Below are 22325 nucleotides of genomic sequence, written 5' to 3' on the forward strand. Positions count from 1 at the left end.
AAGGAGGTTAGAAGGAGAATTGATGCCTTTGAGCTGTGGTGCTGGAGAAGAGTATTGAGAGTACCATGACTGCTAGGAAAACAAACAGATTTGTCCTGGAGAGGGTTAAACCGGATGGCTCCTTGGAGGCAAGGATTCTGAGGCTCCGTCTAACATACTTTGAACATGTTGTAAGGAGAGACAGGTCCTTGGAGAAGGACATCATGCTTGGTAGGGTGGAAGGACAGTGCAAGAGGGGAAGACCCTCTATGGGGTGGATTGATTCAGTGACTGGGTTAATCGGGATGGGAGTGTCAGAGACAGTGCGCAGGACAGAGTAGAGTTTAGGGCTGTTGTACATAGGGTCGCTATGAGTCACAAGCGACTCGACGGTACATAACAACAACAACATAAATGTGAAGAGTCCATTATTACCACATGTATTATATATTCATATATGTTGTTGTTATTATTGTTATGCACCATCGAGTCAGAACCAACTTAATAGTTGACCTTCCAGTGTGAGTTTTCAGAGTCTGTCAGGCAAGACTCTCGATTTAGGGTCATTCTGTGTTAGAGTCAATAGAATAGCACCTAACAATAACAACAACAAATATATATATATATCTCCACCACTCATTTATTGGTTTGTTATATTGTCGTGGCTTACATCATGCTAAGCAATTAATCAAAGAAGCTGGACTATATGAAGAAGAATGTGACATCAGACTTGGAGAAAGACTCATCAACAACCTGCGTTATACAAATGACACAACCTTGCTTGCTGAAAGTGTATAAAATTTGAACTTCGTAATTACTGAAGAAGAAGAAGACTACAGCCCTCAGTATGGATTACACCTCAACATCAAGAAAACAAATCTTCACAACTGGACCCATAGGATTATAGTATCATAATAAATGGAGAAAAGATTGAAGTTGTTAAGGATTTTTTTTAAAGTTGTTAAGGATTTAATCTTATTTGGATCCACAATCAACACCCATGGAAGTTGCTGTTGTTATGTGCTCTCAAGTTGACTGCAACTTACAGTGACCCTGTGAACAATGGATCTGAACTGTGTCCTATTCACTCCTATGATGAGGATGTATCATCCTTGACATACTTGAGCCCATTGCTGTAGTCACTGTGTCAATCCCTCTTGTTAAGGGTCTTTCTCTCTTTGCTGAGCCTCCAGCTTTCCAAGCATGATGTCCTTCTCCAAAGACTGCCCCTCTAAACAATATGCCCAAAGTAAATGAGATGAAGTGTCTCCATTCTTGCCTCTGAGGAGCACCGTGGTTTCACTTTATCTTGGCAATCTGTGAGACATTCAGCATTCTTTTCCAACACCACAACTCAAAAAGTGTTGATTCTTATTCTGTCACCCTTAGTCATTGTCCAACTTTCAGATGCATAGCAAGTAATTGAGAAGACCACGGCTTGAGTCAGGCACACCTTACTTAGTATTTAAACAGACATTGTTGCTCCTTAGTACTCTGGAGAGGTCCCTGACCATAGAGTTTCCCATTGTGACTTGTCTTTTGATTTCTTGACTGCTGGTATCAAAGGTGTTGGTTGTGAATCTAAGTAAGATGAAATCATTGACAACTTCAATCTTTTGTCTAGCTACCCTATATAACCCATGGAAATAGAGCAAATAAATCAAGATATATTGTATTGGGCATATATGCTGCCAAGGAAATTTTTTGGAGTGATAAAGAGCAACGATGTGTTTAAAGATTAATGGGTGCAAAAAAAAAGATTAATGAGTGTCTGTCTTATGACACACAGTATTTTCATTTGCTTCCTCTGTATGTGGAAGTTGTACAATTAATAAGGAAGACAAAAGATGAGTTCTGCCTTTGAATTGTGTTGTCAAGGTATATTAAGTACAACGTGGACATCAAAGAGAACAAACCTCTCTATCTTGGATGAAGTATAGTCAGATCGCTCTTTAGAGGTGAAGATGATGAAATGTCGTCTCACATACTTTGGACATGTTATCAGGAGGACTTAACCCCTGGAGAAGGACAGTGTCTTGGAAAATTAGAGGGTTAGCAAAGAACAAGACATTAATTGAGATGGATCGACATAAGTATTGAAACAATGAATTTAAACATAGCAGAAATTGTGAGGATGGTGCAGGATCAGGCCAGATTTCATTTTGTTTTATATGATTTGCTATGAGTTGTGGTTTACTCATTTGCATATAACAACATGACCAGAGAAAGGACTCATAAGCAAAGGTTCTGGAATCTCCACATTTGTGACCCTAACCGCAGGACTTCAGGAGCGTTCCCAGATAGAATGATAAACATAGTATCATTAGTATTAGGCCAGCTATGAGTCTTCCCTCTCACTGTATCTTTGAAAGCTAGTATTAAAATTCATGCTTCTGCTAGGTATATGTATATGGGTATACATAAAACATAACACTTTATTAGAGAGAAAAGATTTTACTTAAAAATATTTGAAGAAATATCATCTGACATTGTCTTTATATGAAAGGAAACAATAGTATGTAGCACAGAGTAGAATTGAAAATCTTTATGAGTTTCAGAAATTTAGGCTTAAAAACAACTCTAAAGGAAATATCTTATGCTCCTCAATGTCCATACTCATTCACCTCCAAAATGTTTATTCTTTCTATTAGGGGGTTCTGGGAAGAAGGGATCTGAAAGGTCAAAATAGAATATGCAAACACTTTCCACATTACCTGCAAGAATAAATGGCCACATCTCTCTCTCTCTCTTTTTTCCCTTCAGGAAGACTCCACAAAGCCCTCAGTAAGTTCTACGCCCCATCAGTGGCACAGACCTCCCTCTACTGGCACCTTTGCTTCAAGATATGGGTCTATTTCACTTCTCAGGACAGAAGGAAGATCTTTTTAGCTTAGAAATCAACAGACAAGTGAAGTGCCCATTTTATTTTACAATGAGAAAATACACATACTAAACTCCAGCAGAATCATGGGAATAGAATCCCTGGGTTGAGTAAGCAATTAAATGCTTGACTGCTAGCTGAAAGGTTGGTGGTTTGAATCCACCCCGAACTACCTCAGCCGAGGGGTTTGGTGATCCATTTTTGAAAGGTCACAACACACACATGAGGTTAACATGAGTCGATACCGACTTGATGGCAACTAACAATAGCATGGATGTACAATATAGTAAACGCACTGATGTCACTGAAATGCACAATTTAAAATGACATGTTCTGTCATATATATTTTTGCAATAAAAATATTCAACGATACCTTCAAATTAACTTATATTTTATTCATCCCTACAACATCTCTCTACATTCATCTATGTGTGAGACATGCTATTTATTCAGTGTGCAATCAAAGTTAGGCGTACAGAAGCATTTCTTGGCTCTTTGCAGTACCTGAGGGCTCATAGCCATAGAGGCACTATAATTCTGAACACTGTTAATGGGGATGTTCTAGGATACTTCCAGTGAGGGTCTACAATGGAAGTTTGGTTGAGACAGGACTGTGACATTATGAGAACGTAGAATGCAATATTCTGATTGTAAAACTCTTTTTATTCTTTAGAGAAACACCGGAGTGAATTGAGTAAGTGCCCTGTGTCCTTGTAACTTCTGTACCAACTTACCTTCCATTGATTCTGTATTGAGAGTGATCACTCATTCCTTTGTTTCTTCTTTTTTAGAATTGAAAAGAGCAGCAGCAAATGCAGGTGAGATGCCTTTTATCCCACACTTGACCCTACCCTCTGGGAGTTTTGGATTTCTCCAGCACTTCAACAAATCCCCTTTTGTATCTTTCAGGCTGGAGAAGGGCCCGGCTGCACTTCTGTAAGTTGCGCAGAGAGTTAATGCCCATTTAGAGGCCATTCTCCTTAATACTCTGTGATCGTAGTTATTGCTCCATGCCTTTGGAAAGGAGAGTGTGATTTTTTATTTTTCATCATATTTACTGCAGTGAGTTTGGTTTTGGTTTTCAATAGCCATTTATTTCCCTTCGTGATTTTTTTGGGGGGCAGGAAGTTATGTTTTGATTTAGAAAGGTTCCTTCTTTCAGAGCACTGATAAATGTTCGGCTTGATATGTGATATTTTTCTTAAGTTCATTACTTATTTGTATTTCTTATTTATCTGCTTATTTTTAAGGTGTCCTATTCTGGCTACTTTTTTACTTGTCAATTATATTAACTCTGCCATATTTGTCACAAATAATTTTTCCAGTTTCTGATTTATTTTAATTTCCTCAAAGTATTTTTTTCTTCAAATGCACAAAATGTTTGCTTTGTGTAGTCAAATGTAGTCATCTTTTCCATGTTCTCATCCTCAGGAGCTTTCCTCTCCCGAGGCTGTAGAGTCAGTCTGAGTCTGCTCTTACTACACATATGCTACATCCTTCTTTCTCCATAGGCCAGTAGTCTTGGGGGAGGGGAAGGCTGGGATTCTTGGAAGAGAGGGGAATGAATGGGTTAGATAGTTGCCTCAACAATGTAGATGACATAGGAGCTTTTGTTTTAGTGTAAAACATTTAGGCTTCTCTCTTTTAAATGATTATTAAAGGGTTTATAGTTTTGTTGTTTTTGCTGCTGTTTGAGTGGTATCTGTTCTCACTGTTTTCGAGTCCTTATCAATTTTCTGTACTTCTCATCTTCTTCCTGTCACACTATCTTCCTTAGACTGGGCACAACAGAACTTATTAGTCATCCACTTGAGACAGCTTGAGGTCACCTTGGTGGACTGTCTCGGAATTTGCAACTTCTTCTGTGTCACAGTCACGGTCTGCTTTGTTCTTACTACCTCCACCCAATATAGATTTTACTGATTTAACAAAGAGCCTGTTTTCCAGGTTTGTGGGCGAAGGGAACCTCACTGGGAACCACCAAAGATCACACAATTTTAAGGAAGACTTCTTTTCCAAATATTAACATGTTAAAATTACAATTATAAGCAATAATTGCAACCAGTAAAATGAGTATTACACACTCCTTGTATGAACCAGGCATTGCCTTATTGCATTAGCTCAGCAAATCCACAGAACAGAGACACAGGGTAGGAGTTATTATTATCCCATTTAATAGATATGGAAACAAAGGTTTAGAAAGGAAAAAACCTTGCCCAACCAAGGTCACATAATTAGCAAGTAGGAGACCTGAGATTCGAAGTGGGTCTACTACCTAAGTCTATGTTTATAGTCACTACTATGAGGTTTCTAGGGAGCTCTGGTGGCTTAGTGGTAAGTTACACTACCAGCCCAAAGGCATGAGATTCAAATCCACTGACTGCTCCACGGGAAAGACAGGAAATTTTCTTCTGTGCAACTTATAGTCTCTGAAAATCCGCTGGAGGGTCAGCTATTTGTTCCAAATCCACCACACACAACATTAGGTTCCTTTGGGAAACTGAAGACAATGTTAGCATTCCTTGTGGATTAACATCACAACCAAGAACCTTCCCCCCCTTCTTTAACTACTCTACTGAGAGATCTAGAAGACTGAATGACAATGAAATGGTTGGTTCTAGCACATCAGCAGGTGGGAACCCTCAACTAAAATGGATCAATGACAGTGGTTACAGGCCTAGAGATAATTTTCCCTTCAAAGCCAACCCCAAATTCCCTGAGATCGGCCTTCACCAACCTCATCGCTGTGTGACTCTCTCTCTTTGCAGTGCCTGTGACCCTGGATCCGGACACAGCGCACCCCAAACTCATCCTGTCCGAGGACCTTAGATGCGTGCGGCTCGGGGACCGGAAGCAGCCTGTGGCCGACAACCCGCAGAGATTCGATTTCGTCGTCAGCGTGCTGGGCTCCCAGCGCTTCACGGCCGGCTGTCATTACTGGGAGGTGTGCGTGGGAGACAAGACCAAGTGGATCCTTGGGGTGTGCAGCGAGTCAGTGAGCAGGAAGGGCAAGGTGACCGCCTCGCCCTCCAACGGCCACTGGCTGGTGCGGCAGAGCCAAGGCAACCAGTACGAAGCTCTCACGTCCCCGCAGACACCGCTCAGCCTCCGGGAGCCCCCGCGCTGTGTGGGCGTTTTCCTGGACTACGAAGCGGGCCTGCTCTCCTTCTTCAACGTGACCCACAAATCCCACATCTTTACTTTCACCCACAGTTTCTCTGGCCCTCTGCGCCCTTTCTTTGAACCTTGCCTTCACGATGAGGGGAAAAACACAGCCCCTCTAGTCATCTGTTCAGAACTCCAAACAGCAGAAGAGTCAACAGATGCCAGGCCAGAAGGAAAAGGCCATGCTAATGGAGACGTGTCCCTGAAAGTGGACTCCTCCTTACTGCCGCCTCAGGCACTCGGGGACATGCTGCTGTCCTGGCCTGCTGACCTCGGCCCGGCCCTTCAGGGGCTCAAGGTGCCCTCCTTTTAGGGATTCCTGCTCTCCTGACCACTCAGCTTGAATCCTGGGTTGCAGTTCCTGTACCAACTCCCAGTTCCGGAACGTGTCATCGCCTTACCACAAATCCAAACCCTTGACTGTGGGTTCTCTGCCTAGCTCCTTTCTCCCACGGCGCTCCCTCCGCAGGCCACAAGGAAAATTCCTGAAAACCGAATGCTAAGTCAGTTTAGGCTTAACTGGAGATGTTGCATGTAATGTCACTGATTTAGAGCACAGATTCATGGGAGCAGGCTCTCTGCTCCAGGAGAGTAATTACAACTTCTTTCTACCTCATTCTGCACACGACTTTAGTTGTGTGATCAGTTCCAGATTGAATTTTGTTTCTTATCCTTCCCATCTCTCCCCCCCCCTTTATTTAGGCCCATAACCCCCAAGTCAGTTTTTGAAAGTAAATATACTTTGTATGGAAAACCTTCCCTCCCTGCTTTTCAGGAATATGGGTGAAATGTCTTCTTTTTTCTATTATACCATTTACAAAATAGTTTGATGACATCCATAGCTAATGGGAAAAAAGATAAAACAGCTGGTGTCAAGTGGTCCTCACTCAGGAGACCCTGTGGTTTTAGAGCAGAAAGTGCTCTGCAGTGTTTTCAGTAGCTGATTTTTTCAGAAGTAAACTATTTAAGCATCTCTGGGTGGACTTGAACCACCAACCTTTCAGTTTTCTATACCACCCAGAGCTAACATACATGTTTTAGAAAATGAATTTGTCTAGCAATGACAACCAGATACAAAAATCCTTATAATCGTCATAATCCTTAAAAGCCCAGGAACACTATGACAGAACTGCAAAGTATAGCTTCAGAAAAGAGAAACTCAACTCTGTGATGATTGTTCAGGCAGATGAGTCAACCTAGTGTGCTAATCTTTTCAATCAAAGGCTTCCCTCTCATGAGATTCAGTGAGGCCCAGCTAGAAAGTAACACATTTAGCCAACATAGGAGCTTTTATTTGTGTAGCAAACTGTTTCTTAAGTCATATCATATTGCTTTAAAATAGGAAGTGGGAGGCCAGGTGTGAGGATAAAATATTGAGGCTGATTTTTCCAGTGTGCCTTGCAGAAAGAAGCCTAGTTACCTTAAAATCACACCTCATATGTGACCTAGCCTGCTTGTAGAGATACTGGCTATCAGCTTGCAGACTGGGACACAACCAAGAGTAATTGGATCTTTTTGTCTGTCAGTAAGACCACCCCTATGTTAGTGCTTGAGTGGATTTTTTTTCGTCTTTATACAATTCTTAAATAAAAGTTACACTTTTCATTATTCAGCATGCTGTGGTTTTTATCGTCAGTGAGCAGTTGTAGAGTAGGACTTTGGACTGCTAGAGAAAAACACATTATAGAATTGATTTCCAGACACTGTTGAGTTCACCTAAGCAAACTTTAACCACAATTACTAAAACCACAGTTTATTCCTGAGTCTGCCATATCAGTATATGTGTGTGTATGTGTGTGTGTGTGTGTATTGTGTATATATATAGTGTATATATATATTTATATACTATTATATTTTATAAGCTATTAATGCACTATTACATACAAAGCACACTATTAGGTGCCACTAAGTTGGTTCCAATTCATAGTGACCCAACACACAACAAAAGAAAACACTGCCCTGTTCTTTGCAAGTACTTAGAACTTTTGCTTTGTTTAAGCCCTTTTTTGTAGTCATTAATAATGTACAAATTCATCTATTGCTCTATGATTTACAGCCTCCGAAACCAAATGGAAAGTCAGCCATGAGGCAGTTCTAACTCAAAGGCAATGAATGAGTGATATCCAGTTTCAAACACACTTTCCTGAATATTACAATCTTAAAACCAACATACATGGGTCACAGTCATCTCAGTGAGAAAACTCATCAGAAGAAAATTAAGCTGATACTTTCTGAGGCAGAAACAACTAAATCCCTACAATCATAACAGGGATTTTAAGAAAGAGGAAATGAGATCCCTAATGATTACATGGTAGAGCTGAGATTATAAATCTGACTTCTCTAGCTCAGAAGGGAATACTTTTTCCCCCTGCACTGAAATACTACACAGCTAGATATACCTACTGTCTAATTATTACCTACATATTCAATTGGCCTTAAAATTAAAACTGGAAAATATGCCCTAATCCTGGATGGTATATTTTTATTATGTATGGATTAATAAATGACTGTCAGGGTTAATTAAGGATACGTGTCAAAACTCACTGCCATCAAGTTGATTGTAATTCGAAGGAACCTTCTCTTGGTTTTCAGAAACAGTGAATTCTAACTGGAGACGTCCCATCTTCTGTGCAGTTCCTGTAGGATTTGAACTGTCAGGGAGGCATGTAGGAAAATCCCTGCCCAGGTGTATTTAGCAGACCTGAAGGTAGTTCCTTGGCCTGGACACATGCAGCATCCTTGAATGAAGAGGCTGGATTAGTCTGGTGGTGGAGTCTGGAGACACTGTGTAGATGTGGCACTTGTCAAAAGGAAGGAAAAGAAAGAAAATCATGAATTTGGGATTTAAGGTAGCTGAAAGAATTTCTTTGGTATCTGTCACATTTCTGCATTCTTTTTTGACTATTTTGTCCATGATCCTGATCATCCAGTGAGTGGTGGGATGAAAATAAAAATCAAGATGAACCCTCACCATGTGTTCCCTGAGACCAAAGAGCTCTGTGTACTTTGCTTGCTGCGTTGCTAACCAAAAGATGGACGGTTTAAATCTGCCAGCTGTCTTTTCCCACTAAGACTTACAGCCTCAGAAAGTCAGTGAGTCTGAATAGACACAAAATTAAGATTGGATGAATGAAGGACATGGTCATATCTTCTGATAGCACCTGCAGAAACCAGGCATCTCTGCCTGTGAACGGAAACCCCAAACCAAACCCACTGTTGTCAATTCCAATTCACAGCCAACCCCATCCAGATTCCAAGGCTGTAAATCTTAACCGGAGGAGACTGCCTCATCTTTCTACTTCTTCAGCCCGATTCTTAAAACTAACACACATTGTTCTCTGTCATCACACTTGGCGAGAGAACTCACCACTAGAAAAGGAAACTGACATTTTCTGAGGCAGAAACAATTCAGTTCTTACAATTCTAATTGGGATTTTTATCGAAGAGGAAATTGTTATTTCCACAGATCCGCTTGTGGATACAAAGGTTTTAGAGCATCTTAGCCTCTCAAACTACCTGGGCTTCTTAAACCAAAATAAAATGATAAAATTTGGAGAGAGGCTCACCACCCCGTTAAGGGTCATTAATGCAAAGTAAAGAGTTCTTGACTTCTTGAAGGTTAGGTTTACATAGTCTTCCTGGTCACCTTTCATAGTCACCTTTCTAGGCGGGGTGTCTCTTACTTTGGAGCTAAAGAGCAAGGACTTCTGTGGAACCGCTCGCTTTTAAACTTTACCCATTTCGTATCTTATAACTACAACTCCCAGCATGCCACACCCAAGACCAACGTTGATTGGTACGTCTGCTGGGCTTCTAGCTTTGTGGCAGCTACTAGAGCCAATAGAAATAAAGAATGGGCCCCAGAGCCCAATCCTGAAGAAGTAGGGCGGATCTTCTCCGAGTTCCGGCTCCGGCTGTTTCCCTGGACTACAGAGGCGGCGCTGTCGCAGACTGAACGGCGGGAGAGAGGTGGGTCTGGGTTTAAACAGAGGTCTTGGGGGAGGGAGGCGGACTTAGCTTTGCGGAGAGCTCTGTCCTTGGCCTCTGCTTTCTCACCGAGAACTTGCAGGCTGTTTCTTTGCTCCCCGGACCCTTTGGGCACTCTGGCTCGACCCCTGTGTTCTCTCAGGCCCTCGCTGCTGGGTTGCTTGTTCCCAACTTCTACCCTTCGACCATTTTTTGAGTGCTCCAGCCCCTATGCCTCTGGCCATACCTTTGGAGCCTACCTGTCCTCTCTCACATCTCCCTCCTGAACTCGCCAGTATCTCTGAACCCAGCTCCTATCCTCTAGAATGCTCATACCCTTGGACTCTTCATTGGCTTTCCCCATCCCAAGTAGTCCCTTGAGCCCTGGTCCTGTGACATCTCTGGTTACAGTTTGTGCCTCCTGCCTCCTGTTTATCTCCTCGGACTCTGACTCCGTTGGCCTTCTTCTAATTCTGACTTAATCATCCTGTACAACTCTCGTCCTTCAGCACCTTGTCTCTTCAGGCCCCATACCTCTCCCATTCCTCTTTCAGCCACAGCCCTGGACTTCCGCCCCAGAGACCTCAGACGCTGTGTTGCTTGGCTCCTTGAAGTCTCATTTCCTTCCCTGTAACCCAGACCCCAAACCTTCGCAGTCTGTGATCTACAACCCCATCTTCTGGACTTTTTAGACCTGATCTGTTTTTCACTACCTTACTTCCCTTCCACTTTTGCACCTTCCACCTCCAGTCCTCATGAGAAGACAAGCTGGACGGACTCCTTTCTCCCTCAAAATCTCTCTAAAGTGTGATATGAACTAGCCTCTATTATTTTTTTTTCCCCCAGCCATGGTCTTCTCAGTGGATAATGGACTCCCCATTTCTTCATTCCTAATCTTACCATAAATTCAAGCTCAAATACCACTCTTCCTTGAGGCGGTCCATATTTGATCTCTTCAGTTAAATATGATACACCTATGCCATCTGTACTCCAGCTCCACCATGTTAATTTCCTTCTTTTGCTTCCTTCCTTCCCTCCCCCCATCTCCAGTGTTAGTGTTGTGGTTAAAAGCACTGCCTTTGGAATTTTGGGCACAGACCCCAGTTCAGCCAATTACCTACTGTGTGCCCTTGAGCAAGTTACTTAAGTTCTCTGAACTTCAATTTCCTCTTCTTTAAAATAATGAAAGTAAGTGTGCAAATGAAATAATTAACATATAATGCTTAATCCAACTGAGTGGCACCTGCCATAGGAGTTCGGATTATATTAGTAAATTAAACAAAGATCCTAAAGATCCTGACACTCAGTGGAAATTACATTTTAGCCAAACAATTACATTTTTATTAAGTGTTGTTGAGTATGAATCATAGTGACCCAATGAACAAAAGATATGAACCCTGTCCATGCTTATCATCTCTGACAAACCCATTGCTACAGTCACTGTGTCAATTCATCTCATTGAGGATCTTCCTCTCTTCACTGACTCCATCTTTCCAAGCATTATGTCCGTTTCCAAGAAATAGCCCCTCCTAACAACATGCCAAAAGTACGTGAGAAGAAATTTCACCATCCTCGCTACTAAAGTGCATTCTGGCTGCACTTTGTCCAATACATCTCTGTTTGCTTTTTTAGCAGTCAGGCAGATTGTTGTTGTTAGGTGCCGTTGTGTCGAATATGACTCATAGCCACCTTTTGGACAGTGGATTTGAACCCCGTCCTGTCCTGTGCCATTTTCACATTTTCTGACACATTAGAACCCATTGAGGCAGTCACCATGTCAATCCACTTGGTTAAGGGTCTCCTTCGCTGACCCTCCACCTTTCCAAGCATCATCTTTCTCTCCAAGGAATAGCCCCTCCTAGTAACCTGCCTGAAGTATGTTTGACGTCTGAGAGTGTGTGGAGGTAGGCACTGACCATCAGTCCAGGATCTGGAGTGGTTTTTGAAGGCCCTGTTGTTGTTATCTGCCATTAAGTTGCCTGTGACTCACAGTGACCCTATGAACAACAGCCCTAAACTCTGCCCTATCCTGTGCCAATCTCACTATTTCTGACACACCTACTCCCATTACCACAGTCATTGAATCAATCTATCTCATCGAGGGCCCTAGCAGGAACAAATGTTACCTTTTAAATTGCTATATTATGGGGGAGTCTGAGAAAGGATGTGGTGGTGGAACACTTAGGTTTCAAAGTAAAGCCTAATAAACAACCAAGAGAGCTTTGAGTGTTAGAGATTCTGTTAGTTTCTTTGGAAATAGGCATATAGATGGATGCTTCTAAGGAAGATTTTTCAAGAAAATTTAACATAAAAGGAGTTTATCTTAATGGGCAGAAAAGTTGGGCTTGTCCCAATACAAGTAGTTGCTATACTTGGGGTTGCTATTAATTGGTATCCACTCAGTGGTGACAGAAGTAGCAGGATAAAAGGTATTATAATGAAAACTTTAAGGAGGTAGACAGGTATCCTACTTATGACACAGTTGTTGCAACAGAACCCTGCTCTATAGTTGTTGTTGTTGGATGTCATCAAGTCAGAACCGATTCATAGCTGACCGTCCCGCAAGGTGCTTTTTTTTAACAGTTTCTTTTCTTTTGTTTGGTTTGTTGTTGTTGTTGTTGTTGTTTTACATTTTATATTCGTTTGCATAGAAAATTCATATATACATGGGGGCTCTGGCGGCCCAGTGGCAAGAAGCTGTGCTGCAATTCTGAAGGTATGTGGTTCAAGGCCATCAATTGCTGTCGGGGAGAAGGATGGGCAATCTCCCCCATGCAATTAACTGTCTCTGAAAATCCACTGGAGGGTCCACTATGGGTTGGTTCCAACTCAGTGGTCCACCACCACTACATTCATGTACATTGTGTTTCACACATTGCTTCATTTACATTGTCTTTCAAATCATCTCTTATATAAATTGTGTTTTATAAAATTAATCACCAGTGACCTATGCCTACTATTACCCTATCTTTTCAGGTCTCTGTTGGATCTTTCCCAATTCCTTCACCTGCTCTCCCCTCTCCCTACCCTAAACTCTGTTATCCTACAGATTTTCCCTTCTCTCTGCCCTCTGTCTTCTTGCCTCCCTCTCCTTCCTCTTTTGGACTTCTATACACATCTTACTAGTTATCCTTCTATTTTTTACAGTAATGGACTTATGCAGTATTTGTCCTTTTGAGACTGAGTTAGTTCACTCAACATATGCTCTCCAGACTCCCCTCTATATTATATCATGTTTTATGAAATTACTGATTCTTAATACTGCATAGTATTACATTGTGTAAATGTACCATAATTTCTCAATCCATTTATTTGTTGACGAACCTTTGGGTTATTTCCATTTTCTTGCTCTTATAAATAATTCAACTAAGAACATAGGTGTGCACATCTAGCAAGTTTTTTGAGGCTGTAAATCACATGATAGGTGGAGATTGCCCATCTTTTTCCTGTGGAGTGGATTCTATCCTCTTACCTAGGGTTGCTAGCACAGCTCCTTATCTGCTAGGCCACCGAAGCCCTAAGTTGAGGACTGTTTAGAAGCGGTTTTACATGCACATGGTTAGGGTCTAGATTTAGATGGTCATTCATTAGTGACATAAAGAAGATAACATTTACATTTCACAAATGTTGATGATGGACATAGTGCCTTTTGTTCTGGTAACTAGCTTTGAATACTCATGAATGGAGGGAGTATTGTTTGAAAGTTTGTAAGAAAAGGAATTCTATCCAAACATTTCAGTTAATAAAGATCTTTTTTTTCTGGTGGTAGCTCCACCCACTCCTTTAACAAGAACAAAGAATTCACTGTGTCTGACCTGATGGAAAGAATAAAAGTGCTGGCCATTTGTGTTCATTCTTAGGGCTCAGGAATGGGCAGTGAGAAGGCGCAGGGTCCAGAGCAGCACCTGCCGGAGGAAGGGAAACTGGGTCAGCCCTGGAGCGTGGACGAATCAGAAGATGAGAAGGAGCAGGGCAACCTGTTGGAGCCGCCGCTAGGAACATATCCAAATAAGCCATGGCGGGGAGTCATTCCAGCTGGAGAGTCGGACGACATATTTGTACATCCAAGGCAGGAGGTGGATGAAATATCCTTTATATGTAGCCAGTGTGGCAAAACTTTCAATAATACCTCTAACCTGAGAACACACCAGCGGATCCACACGGGGGAGAAGCCTTACAAGTGTTCTGAATGTGGAAAGAGCTTCTCTAGAAGCTCCAACCGTATTCGCCACGAACGGATCCACCTGGAAGAGAAGCTCTACAAATGCCCCAGGTGTCAGGAGAGCTTCCGGCGGCGCTCGGATCTCACCACGCACCAGCAGGATCACTTGGGCAAGCGGCCGTTCCGCTGTGACATCTGTGGCAAGAGCTTCGGCCAGAGCGCCACGCTGGCCGTGCATCACCGTACCCACCTCGAGCCAGCACCCTACATCTGCTGTGAGTGCGGCAAGAGCTTCAGCAACAGTTCCAGCTTTGGCGTGCACCACCGCACCCACACGGGTGAGAGGCCTTATGAGTGCACAGAGTGTGGGCGGACCTTCAGCGATATCTCCAACTTTGGGGCACATCAGAGGACCCACAGAGGCGAGAAGCCCTACCGGTGCACTCTGTGTGGGAAACACTTCTCCCGGAGTTCAAATCTCATCCGACATCAGAAAACTCATATGGGTGAGCAGACTGGGAAAGATGCCAGCTGCGAGACCCGTGCAGAGAGTGAGTAGAAACCAGCCTCATGTAGGAAGATCATGAGGCTCTGTTGCTGCTCCCTTTGCCTCAAGCCCAACATCCCACTTTGGAGAGTAGTTTCTTCTTGCTTCTGAAGCCGAAATGTCCAGGAAGTCCTGCAAAAGGACTTTTAGCAAACATCATTGCCTTTTTCCCAGGCTAGTTTCTTCCGTTAGAATGTTAAGCCTTCTGGTGTTTGCCTGACCAATTAGGGGTGAAGAAGAAAAAGGACAGGCCCATAAAATACTCATATCATTAGGGCAACAGTCCCTTGGGCTTTGAGTCAGAACCTCTGAGATGGGTGTCACTTCTAAACTAACTCCTGTCAAGTCGGAACTGACTCATAGCTGACCTTTTAGCAGGTTTTCAGAGGTTGTAAATAGAATAGGAGAAATTGCCCGTTTTCTCCCATGGAGCTGCTGGTGGATTTGAACCAACAGAGAAGCACTTAGCCATGCAAATCCCTAAACATTATGCCACCAGAGCTACCTGTCTCTTCTATATGACTTGCTTAAGGCTATAGTGCTACTAGCTCCTGTTTGCTGTGTCTGCAATTTTGCTTCCAGATCTCTGGGCGGAGAAGAAGGCCTTCCCACTGTAAGGGGCCTCTTTGAGCAAGAGAAGAGATTTGAAGTCCTGCCTTACGGATTAAAAGGTAGACTTCAGGGAGCCAGGAACCAGGGACTTTCATGCTCCCCCATGTTTATCCTCCTTATCTCAACCTGAAACTATTCCCTCTGAGATTAGCAGTAAAACTCTTCAATGAAAAGGACTTGTGTATTATTTGGGGTGCATCAAAGAAGTTGGGAGCTGGGGAGATAGGCTTGGTGCAGATATTTTGTGAGGTAGTTGAACTTTAAATGAAAGACAGAATGGAGTGACTGCTCTGGAAAGGTAGCTGTGTCTTTGGGACCTTTGAGGAAGAAAGGGGGAGGGAACTAATTGAGTACTGTGTGACACAAATCTTACTGTTTTATTCATGATCTCAGATAATGCCCTCATCAACTCTCAGGGAATATGGTGTGGAAGTCAGGATGAGTAAAGTTGAAGCCATTTGCTGTGGGATCACACAGCAGGCTTTTGGTGGAGCCAGAATTCAAACTCTGATCTTCCTCACTCTGAGCTTGTGTTTTACTACATTCCCATTGCTGGCTTCTGGACAATAAGCCTCATGGAGGAGTGACCAGTGAGTCTCCAGAAACAGGAGGTGACCTCCTGATAGAATTCTGAACCATTGTGGAAGTCAGTACCACACATCAAAAGCATTTCAGTTTTTAATAATAGCACTTTTATTCTCTTCCTAGGAAAGATGATAGTTTCAAGAGGGTGAGGGGTGGGAGAGGAGAGATATCTTAAGACTCATAATGAAAGTCATTGCCCTCAGTGACAATAATTCAATTCCCAACACTGGAGCAGCTTGACAGGATCATGATGGCTTCCATGCTGCTGACTCTGTCTTGGCTTCAAATGGCAGATTTTAAAATGCTTTCCAAATGGAAACTTAGTGTTCCTCTAATAAGTACAAAAGACCCCACTCTACCTCCCTGCCAGTCTACAGCACTGCCCTTCCAGAGTCGAGAGCCCTTTAGTATCCAACTGGCAGAATGTTGTTCTGTCCCAGACGTGGAACTAACCTATTGAATAGACCCATGCCTGCCAGGAAGGTATGTGCCAGGAGCTTCATATTCCTCATAGGACTTACTGAACAACAGTGCTGTAAAGTAAGGATTATCTCCATCTAATTAAAATTATCTGGAAAGTAAATAATAGAGCCAGGAAAGAAATCTATTTCTGTTAAAAAAATATAATTTCTCTTTCAACAATAAAGGAAGACTGACCTTACATTTGTATGATACTTTTTAGCTTATGTTGTTGTTATGTACCATCGAGTCACTTGAGACTCGTAGTAGCCCTATGTGCAAGAGACCTAAACCCTGCTCTATCCTGTGCCAGTCGCACTGCCTCCGACACACCCAACCCAATTACCCCAGTTACTCAATCACTCCACCTCATAGAGGATCTTCCCCTCCTGCGCTGTCCTTCTACCCTCCCAAGCATGATGTCCCTCTCCAAGGACCAGTCCCTCCTTACAACATGACCATAGTATGTCAGATGAAGCCCCAGAATCCTTTCCTCCAAGGAGCAGCCTGGTTTAACCCTCTCCAGGATGAATCTGTTTGTTTTCCTAGTAGTCCAGAGTATGGTCAGTACTCTTCTCCAGCATCACAGCTCAAAGGCATCAATTCTCCTTCTATCCTCCCTAGTCATTGTCCAACTCTCTGATGCATAACAAGTGATTGCAAAGACCTGTATCACCTTAGTCTCCAGAGAGACACCATTGCTTTTCTGTACTTTGGAGAGGTCCCTAACAGCAGACTTTCCCATTGCAATACATCTTTTAATTTTCTGGCTGCTGATATACATTTGCCTACTTCTTGTAGCGAGATGAAATATTTTAAACATTTATTATTTTTATTATTAGGTACATTGAGTTGAGTACTACTTATAGCGACCCTATAAACAATAGAGATCTGAACTCTGCCCTATCCTGTGTCAATCTCACAATCTCTGACACAGTTAAGCCCATTGCTGCAGTCCCTGTGTCCATCCACCAGGTTGTGAGTCTTCGTCCCCTTCAACATCCCTCCACCTTTCCAAGCATGATGTCCTTCTCCAAGGAATACCTTCTTGCTTACCTTCCTTACTTTCAAGGAGCATTCTGGCTTCACTCTTTCCAAGACATACCTGTTTGTTCTCTTGGAAGTCTATGCAATATTGAGTATTCTCTTCTAACACTACAACTCAAAGGCATCAGTTTTTCTTCTGTCACTTACTCATTGTAAGGTTCTCAGATACATAACAGATGATTGAAAAAGAATGGTCTGAATCAGGTGTACCTTACTTCTCAAACTAACATCATTGCTCCTCAGTAATTTGGAGAAGTCCCTAACTGGAGACTTTCCCAGTGGAATACATCTCCTGATTTCCTGACTGCTGGTGCCAAGTGTATTTATTGTGGGTCCAACTAAGATGAAGTCATTGACAACTTGAATCTTTTCTCCATCTATCATGATGTCACCTATTGGTGTAATGGTGAGAAATTTTTTTCCTTGATGTTGAGATGCAATCCATATTAAAAGCTGCAGTGTGTGCTCTTCTACAGCAAGTATTTCAAGTCTTCTTCACTTTCAGCAAACAAGGTTGTCTTATCTGCATATGCAAGGTTATTTTACACACACACACATACACCCCTAAGGTTATTGATAAGTCTTCCTCCAATACTGACACCACGTTCATCTTCATAGAGTCCAGCTTCTTGAATAATTTGCTCAGCATACAGATTAAATAGGTATGGGGAAAGGATACAACCCTGACATACACCTTCCCCACTTTTAAACCATGTAGTGTTCGCTGCTCTGTTCACACAATAGCTTCTTGATTGAGGCATAGAGTTTGCATGAACATGATTAAGTGTTCTGGGATTCCCATTCTTCTCAATGTTAGCCAAAAGAAGATGGAGGAAAAAAAGATGGCGGAATACACTTAATCATTGTACCAAGAACTGGCTGATACTGAAAATTTTCCAGAAATACCATATTATCAAGAGCCAGTGGTAAGGAAGGAAGAAGTTCAAGCTACACTGAAGGCATGGGCAAAAAAAATAAGGCCCCAGAAATTGAAGGGATATCAATTGATGTTTCAAATTACAGATGCAGCCCTGGATGCACTCACTAGTCTATGCCAGGAAATTTGGAGAACAGCTACCTGACTGAAAGAGATTCATATTTGTTCGCCTTCCCAAGAAAGGTGACTCAACGGAATGTGGAAAGTATCAAACAATATTATTAATATAACATGTAAGTAAAATACTGCTGAAGATTTCATTCAAAGACATTTAGAACAGTCATAGTTAGGGAACTACCAAAAATTCAAGTTAGATTCAGAAGAGGTTGTGGCACCAGGAATATTATTGCTGATGTTAGCTAGATCCTGGCTGAGAGTAGAGAATACCAAAAGAATACCTATTTATGCTTTATTGACTATGGAAAGGCATTTGACTGTATTTTAAACATATAGTTATGCAAACTTGCAGTTATGAACTGACATCTGTTGACAGTAATAAAAATCAACACATTTATCTGTATAACCCCTCCCGGATGGTAGTTCTGTACATGTATTAACCCTGCTCTCCATAACTATCCCACAAGGTAAATTCTATCCCATTTTCAGATAAAATTTTGAGAAACTGGATGTCCAGATAGCAGGGATAAGTTTCAAATCAGGTGTGGTTGTTGGCACAGCTAGTTTCTTTTCATCATGCTCTCTGCCAAGTAGATCTACGAGTTCCTATTCAGGTTAGGGAACTTCGGAATACCATCCTTCTGGACCAGGAACCTGGAACTGCAGTGAATTCTGCTGCCAGCCAGACCCAGGACTGATGTGCCAGCCGCTTGCTTTACTTTAGGTCATGGTGGTAGCCAGTCATCTGCCCTTTTTCACCAAGTTCATAGATTAAGGTTTTTTGTTTGGTCCAGGTTTTTGAGCTCTTACTAGCCCATTTGTTCATTCACCTAATTTCTTTATTTTTATTTACTTCCCTTTTTCTCTTCCCTCGAATAACTGCTCAGTAGAGAGTTTGCTGTCATTTACCAGCTGCTCTGCAGGAGAAAGATGAACATTCTCTTCCTGTACATTTTGTTGTAAGGTATTGTGGAGTCAAGTACGACACTATGAACAACAGATCTGAACCCTGTCCTATTCTGTGCCATCCTCACACTTGTTGACACATTAGAACACATTGTGGCAGTCACTGTGTCAGTCCACCTGGTCAAGGATCTTCCTCTCCCTCACCCACCCTCCACCTTTCTGAGCATCATGTCCTCCAAGGAATAGTCCCTCCTAGCAACATGCCCGAAGTATGTGAGGCGAAGCCTCATCATCTTTGCCTTCAAAGAGCACTCAGGCTGCACCGTCTCCAAGACATATTTGTTTTTTCTTTTAGCAGTCAATGGGATATTCAGTTCTCTTCTACAACCCCACAGCTCAAAAGCATCAATTCTTCTGTCATCCTTATTCACTGGCCAACTCTCAGATGCATAGCAAGTGATCAGAAAGACCATGGACTGAATCAGAAGCACCTTAGTCCTCAACTGACATCATTACTCCTGAATAATTTGGAGAGATCCCTAACTGCAAACTGCAGACTTTCCCTGTGCAATATGTCTCTTGATTTTTTGGCTGCTGATACCAAGGGTATTGATTGTGGATCCAAGTAAAATGAAATTGTTGATAGTTTCAGTCTTTTCTCTATCTGTCATGATGTTGCCCATTGGTCCAGTGATAAGAATCTTTGTTTTCTTGATATTGAGATGCTAGCCATATTGAAGACTGTATTCTTCGATTCTCTTTTACAAGTGCTTCAAGTCCTGCTCACTTCCAACAAGCAAGATTGTGTCATCTGCATAATGCAGGTTATTGATGAGTCTCTCCCTCTGGTCCTGATGCCACATTCCTCTTTATAGAATTTGGTTTCTCAAATAATTTGTTGAACATACAGATTGAATAGGTATGGAGAGAGAATACAATCCTCATGCAGTCCCTTCTAATTTTAAACCATATAGTGTTTCCTTGCTCTGTTTTCACAACAGTCTCCTGGTCTAGGTATAGGTTTCACATGTGCACAATTTTGTGTTCTGGAATTCCCATTCTTCTCAATGTCAGCCACAACTTGTTATGATCCATGCACTCAAATGTCTTTTCATAGTCAATAAAGCATAGACATTCCTCTGATAGAGTTTACTTTCAGTCAGGATATATCTGACATCAGCAATGGTATCCCTGGTGTCATGGTCTTTTCTAAATCCTGATTGAACCTCTGGCAATTCCCTATCTATGTACTGTTCTAGCCATTTTTGAGTGATCTTCAGCAATATTTTGCTTGCATGTAATAGTAATTTTTTTATAGTTTCCGCATTCTGTTGGATCACCTTTTTTGGGAATGGGAACAAATATGGTTCTCTGTCCTTCAAATTTTCTGGCATAGACTGGTGAGTGTATTGAAGGCTGCATCTCTTAATTGAAATAAGTCAATTGGTATCACATCAATTCCTGGGGCCTTATTTTTTTTGCCAATGCCTTCAATGCAGCTTCCACTTCCTCTTTCATTACCATTGGCTCCTGTTCATATGGTACTTCCTGGTATAATGATTCTGTGTATTTCCTTCATCTTCTTTTGATGCTTTCTGGGTCATCCAATATATTTCCCATGCATCTTTCGATATTGCTACTCAAGGCTTAAATTTTTCTGTTGTCTCAGCTTGAGAAATGCAGAATTAGTTCTTTCCTTTTATTCTCCAATTCCAGCTCTCTGTATATTCCATTATAATATTTTGCTTTGTCCTTCCAAACTGCCCTGTGAAATCTTCTGCTCAGCTCTTTTACTTCAGCATGTTTTACCTTTGCAATTTACTCCTTCTGAAAACTTGTTGGAAGATCAGCTCTAAGTTGGGTACAGCTCAACAGCAATGAGTTGATTTGTTTTGTTTTTCCATAATGCTGACAATGAAGATAGAGTCCCTGTATTCACTGAGTACGGGAAATTGGCATGAAAACCGAGGTACAATATAGCTGTTACTACAGTTATACACAGGGTGCTTGTTATAGGAGGCCAAAAGAGGGCCCAAGATTGAATGTAGGTCCTTCCTACAGAAACTCATAGAAAAAGAGAAACATCTATGTACAAAGTACTGGAGAAGAAGCTCAAGTGTGATGGCTAACTCTTTGAAGGGAAGATAAAAATAGATGGTACTTGAATTTGGTTTTGAAGAATAAGTAACTGTTTACTAGGTAAGAGAACATGAAGTTATTCAGATGGAAGGCAAGGCTAAATGATTTAGGGAGAAATGAAACATTCAGATGTTTTATGTGAGGAGAAGATGAGGGCAGATTATGAAGGATATGATATTTCAGGCTAAGGGTTTGGAATAAACAATTGAGAATTTAAAGTGGAAGAGTGACACAATTACATTCACCTTTCAAAGAGAGAACTAGCTGGAATGGAAGAGGAAATAAAGGGGTTCAAATAAGTTCACAGATGTTGTAGATGTAAGCCAACCCTTGTACCAGTTAGGATCCACAGAGAAGTATATTTATATCAAGGAAATGATTCACTCAGTTATAGAGTCTAGCAAATCTCTAATCTGTGGGTCAGATGTCAACTTAAAGATTTCTGAGTCACATGATTACAGTTGCTGATCAATCCACAGTTGGTAGGCTCTTGGCTCACACAGTTGTTAGAGTTAATGAATCTTCACATCAGTTATCAAATGACATGTTGGTAGCTCAAGTCCCAAGAGTTGGAGGTCAGATGACGGTGAGTCACAAGCAGGAGTCCTAGCAAGGAAGCCTTCTCTGTCTGTCTGTCTGTCTCTCTCCGTGTATATGGTGTAAGTCATAGCCTCAAGGAAACTCCCTTTATATCAGAATAAAGGTGTGATTTGAATCACATCCTCTTGATATGCCCACTCTAAGCCTGTTTAAGCAACATGTGGCGGTTAGCATTTATAAAATACAAACTAGAGAATAATTACAGCAGAGCATAAAATGGAGG

General features: G+C 41.9%; 2 protein-coding genes across 2 annotated transcripts in view; both read left to right on the forward strand.

Annotated features, from left to right (window-relative positions):
* ERMAP (erythroblast membrane-associated protein (Scianna blood group)) overlaps positions 1-6338 on the forward strand; it is a 13852-nt gene extending 7514 nt beyond the window's left edge. Inside the window, exons 7-11 of the mRNA XM_006886608.1 lie at positions 2743-2763; positions 3534-3554; positions 3652-3678; positions 3770-3796; positions 5629-6338. Coding sequence (XP_006886670.1) covers positions 2743-2763; positions 3534-3554; positions 3652-3678; positions 3770-3796; positions 5629-6338 — 806 coding nt within the window. The remainder of the gene's footprint in view (positions 1-2742; positions 2764-3533; positions 3555-3651; positions 3679-3769; positions 3797-5628) is intronic.
* Positions 6339-13857: 7519 nt separating this feature from the next.
* ZNF691 (zinc finger protein 691) lies at positions 13858-14811 on the forward strand. Its single transcript, XM_006886609.1, has 2 exons — positions 13858-14630; positions 14763-14811. The coding sequence occupies exons 1-2, from the start codon at positions 13861-13863 to the stop codon at positions 14809-14811; spliced, it is 819 nt and encodes a 272-aa protein (XP_006886671.1). The 5' UTR covers positions 13858-13860.
* Positions 14812-22325: the final 7514 nt, after the last annotated feature.

This window comes from Elephantulus edwardii, unplaced genomic scaffold, assembly GCF_000299155.1.
Source record: "Elephantulus edwardii isolate Elephantulus edwardi_28Jun2011 unplaced genomic scaffold, EleEdw1.0 scaffold00049, whole genome shotgun sequence".
NCBI classification, from domain to species: domain Eukaryota; kingdom Metazoa; phylum Chordata; class Mammalia; order Macroscelidea; family Macroscelididae; genus Elephantulus; species Elephantulus edwardii.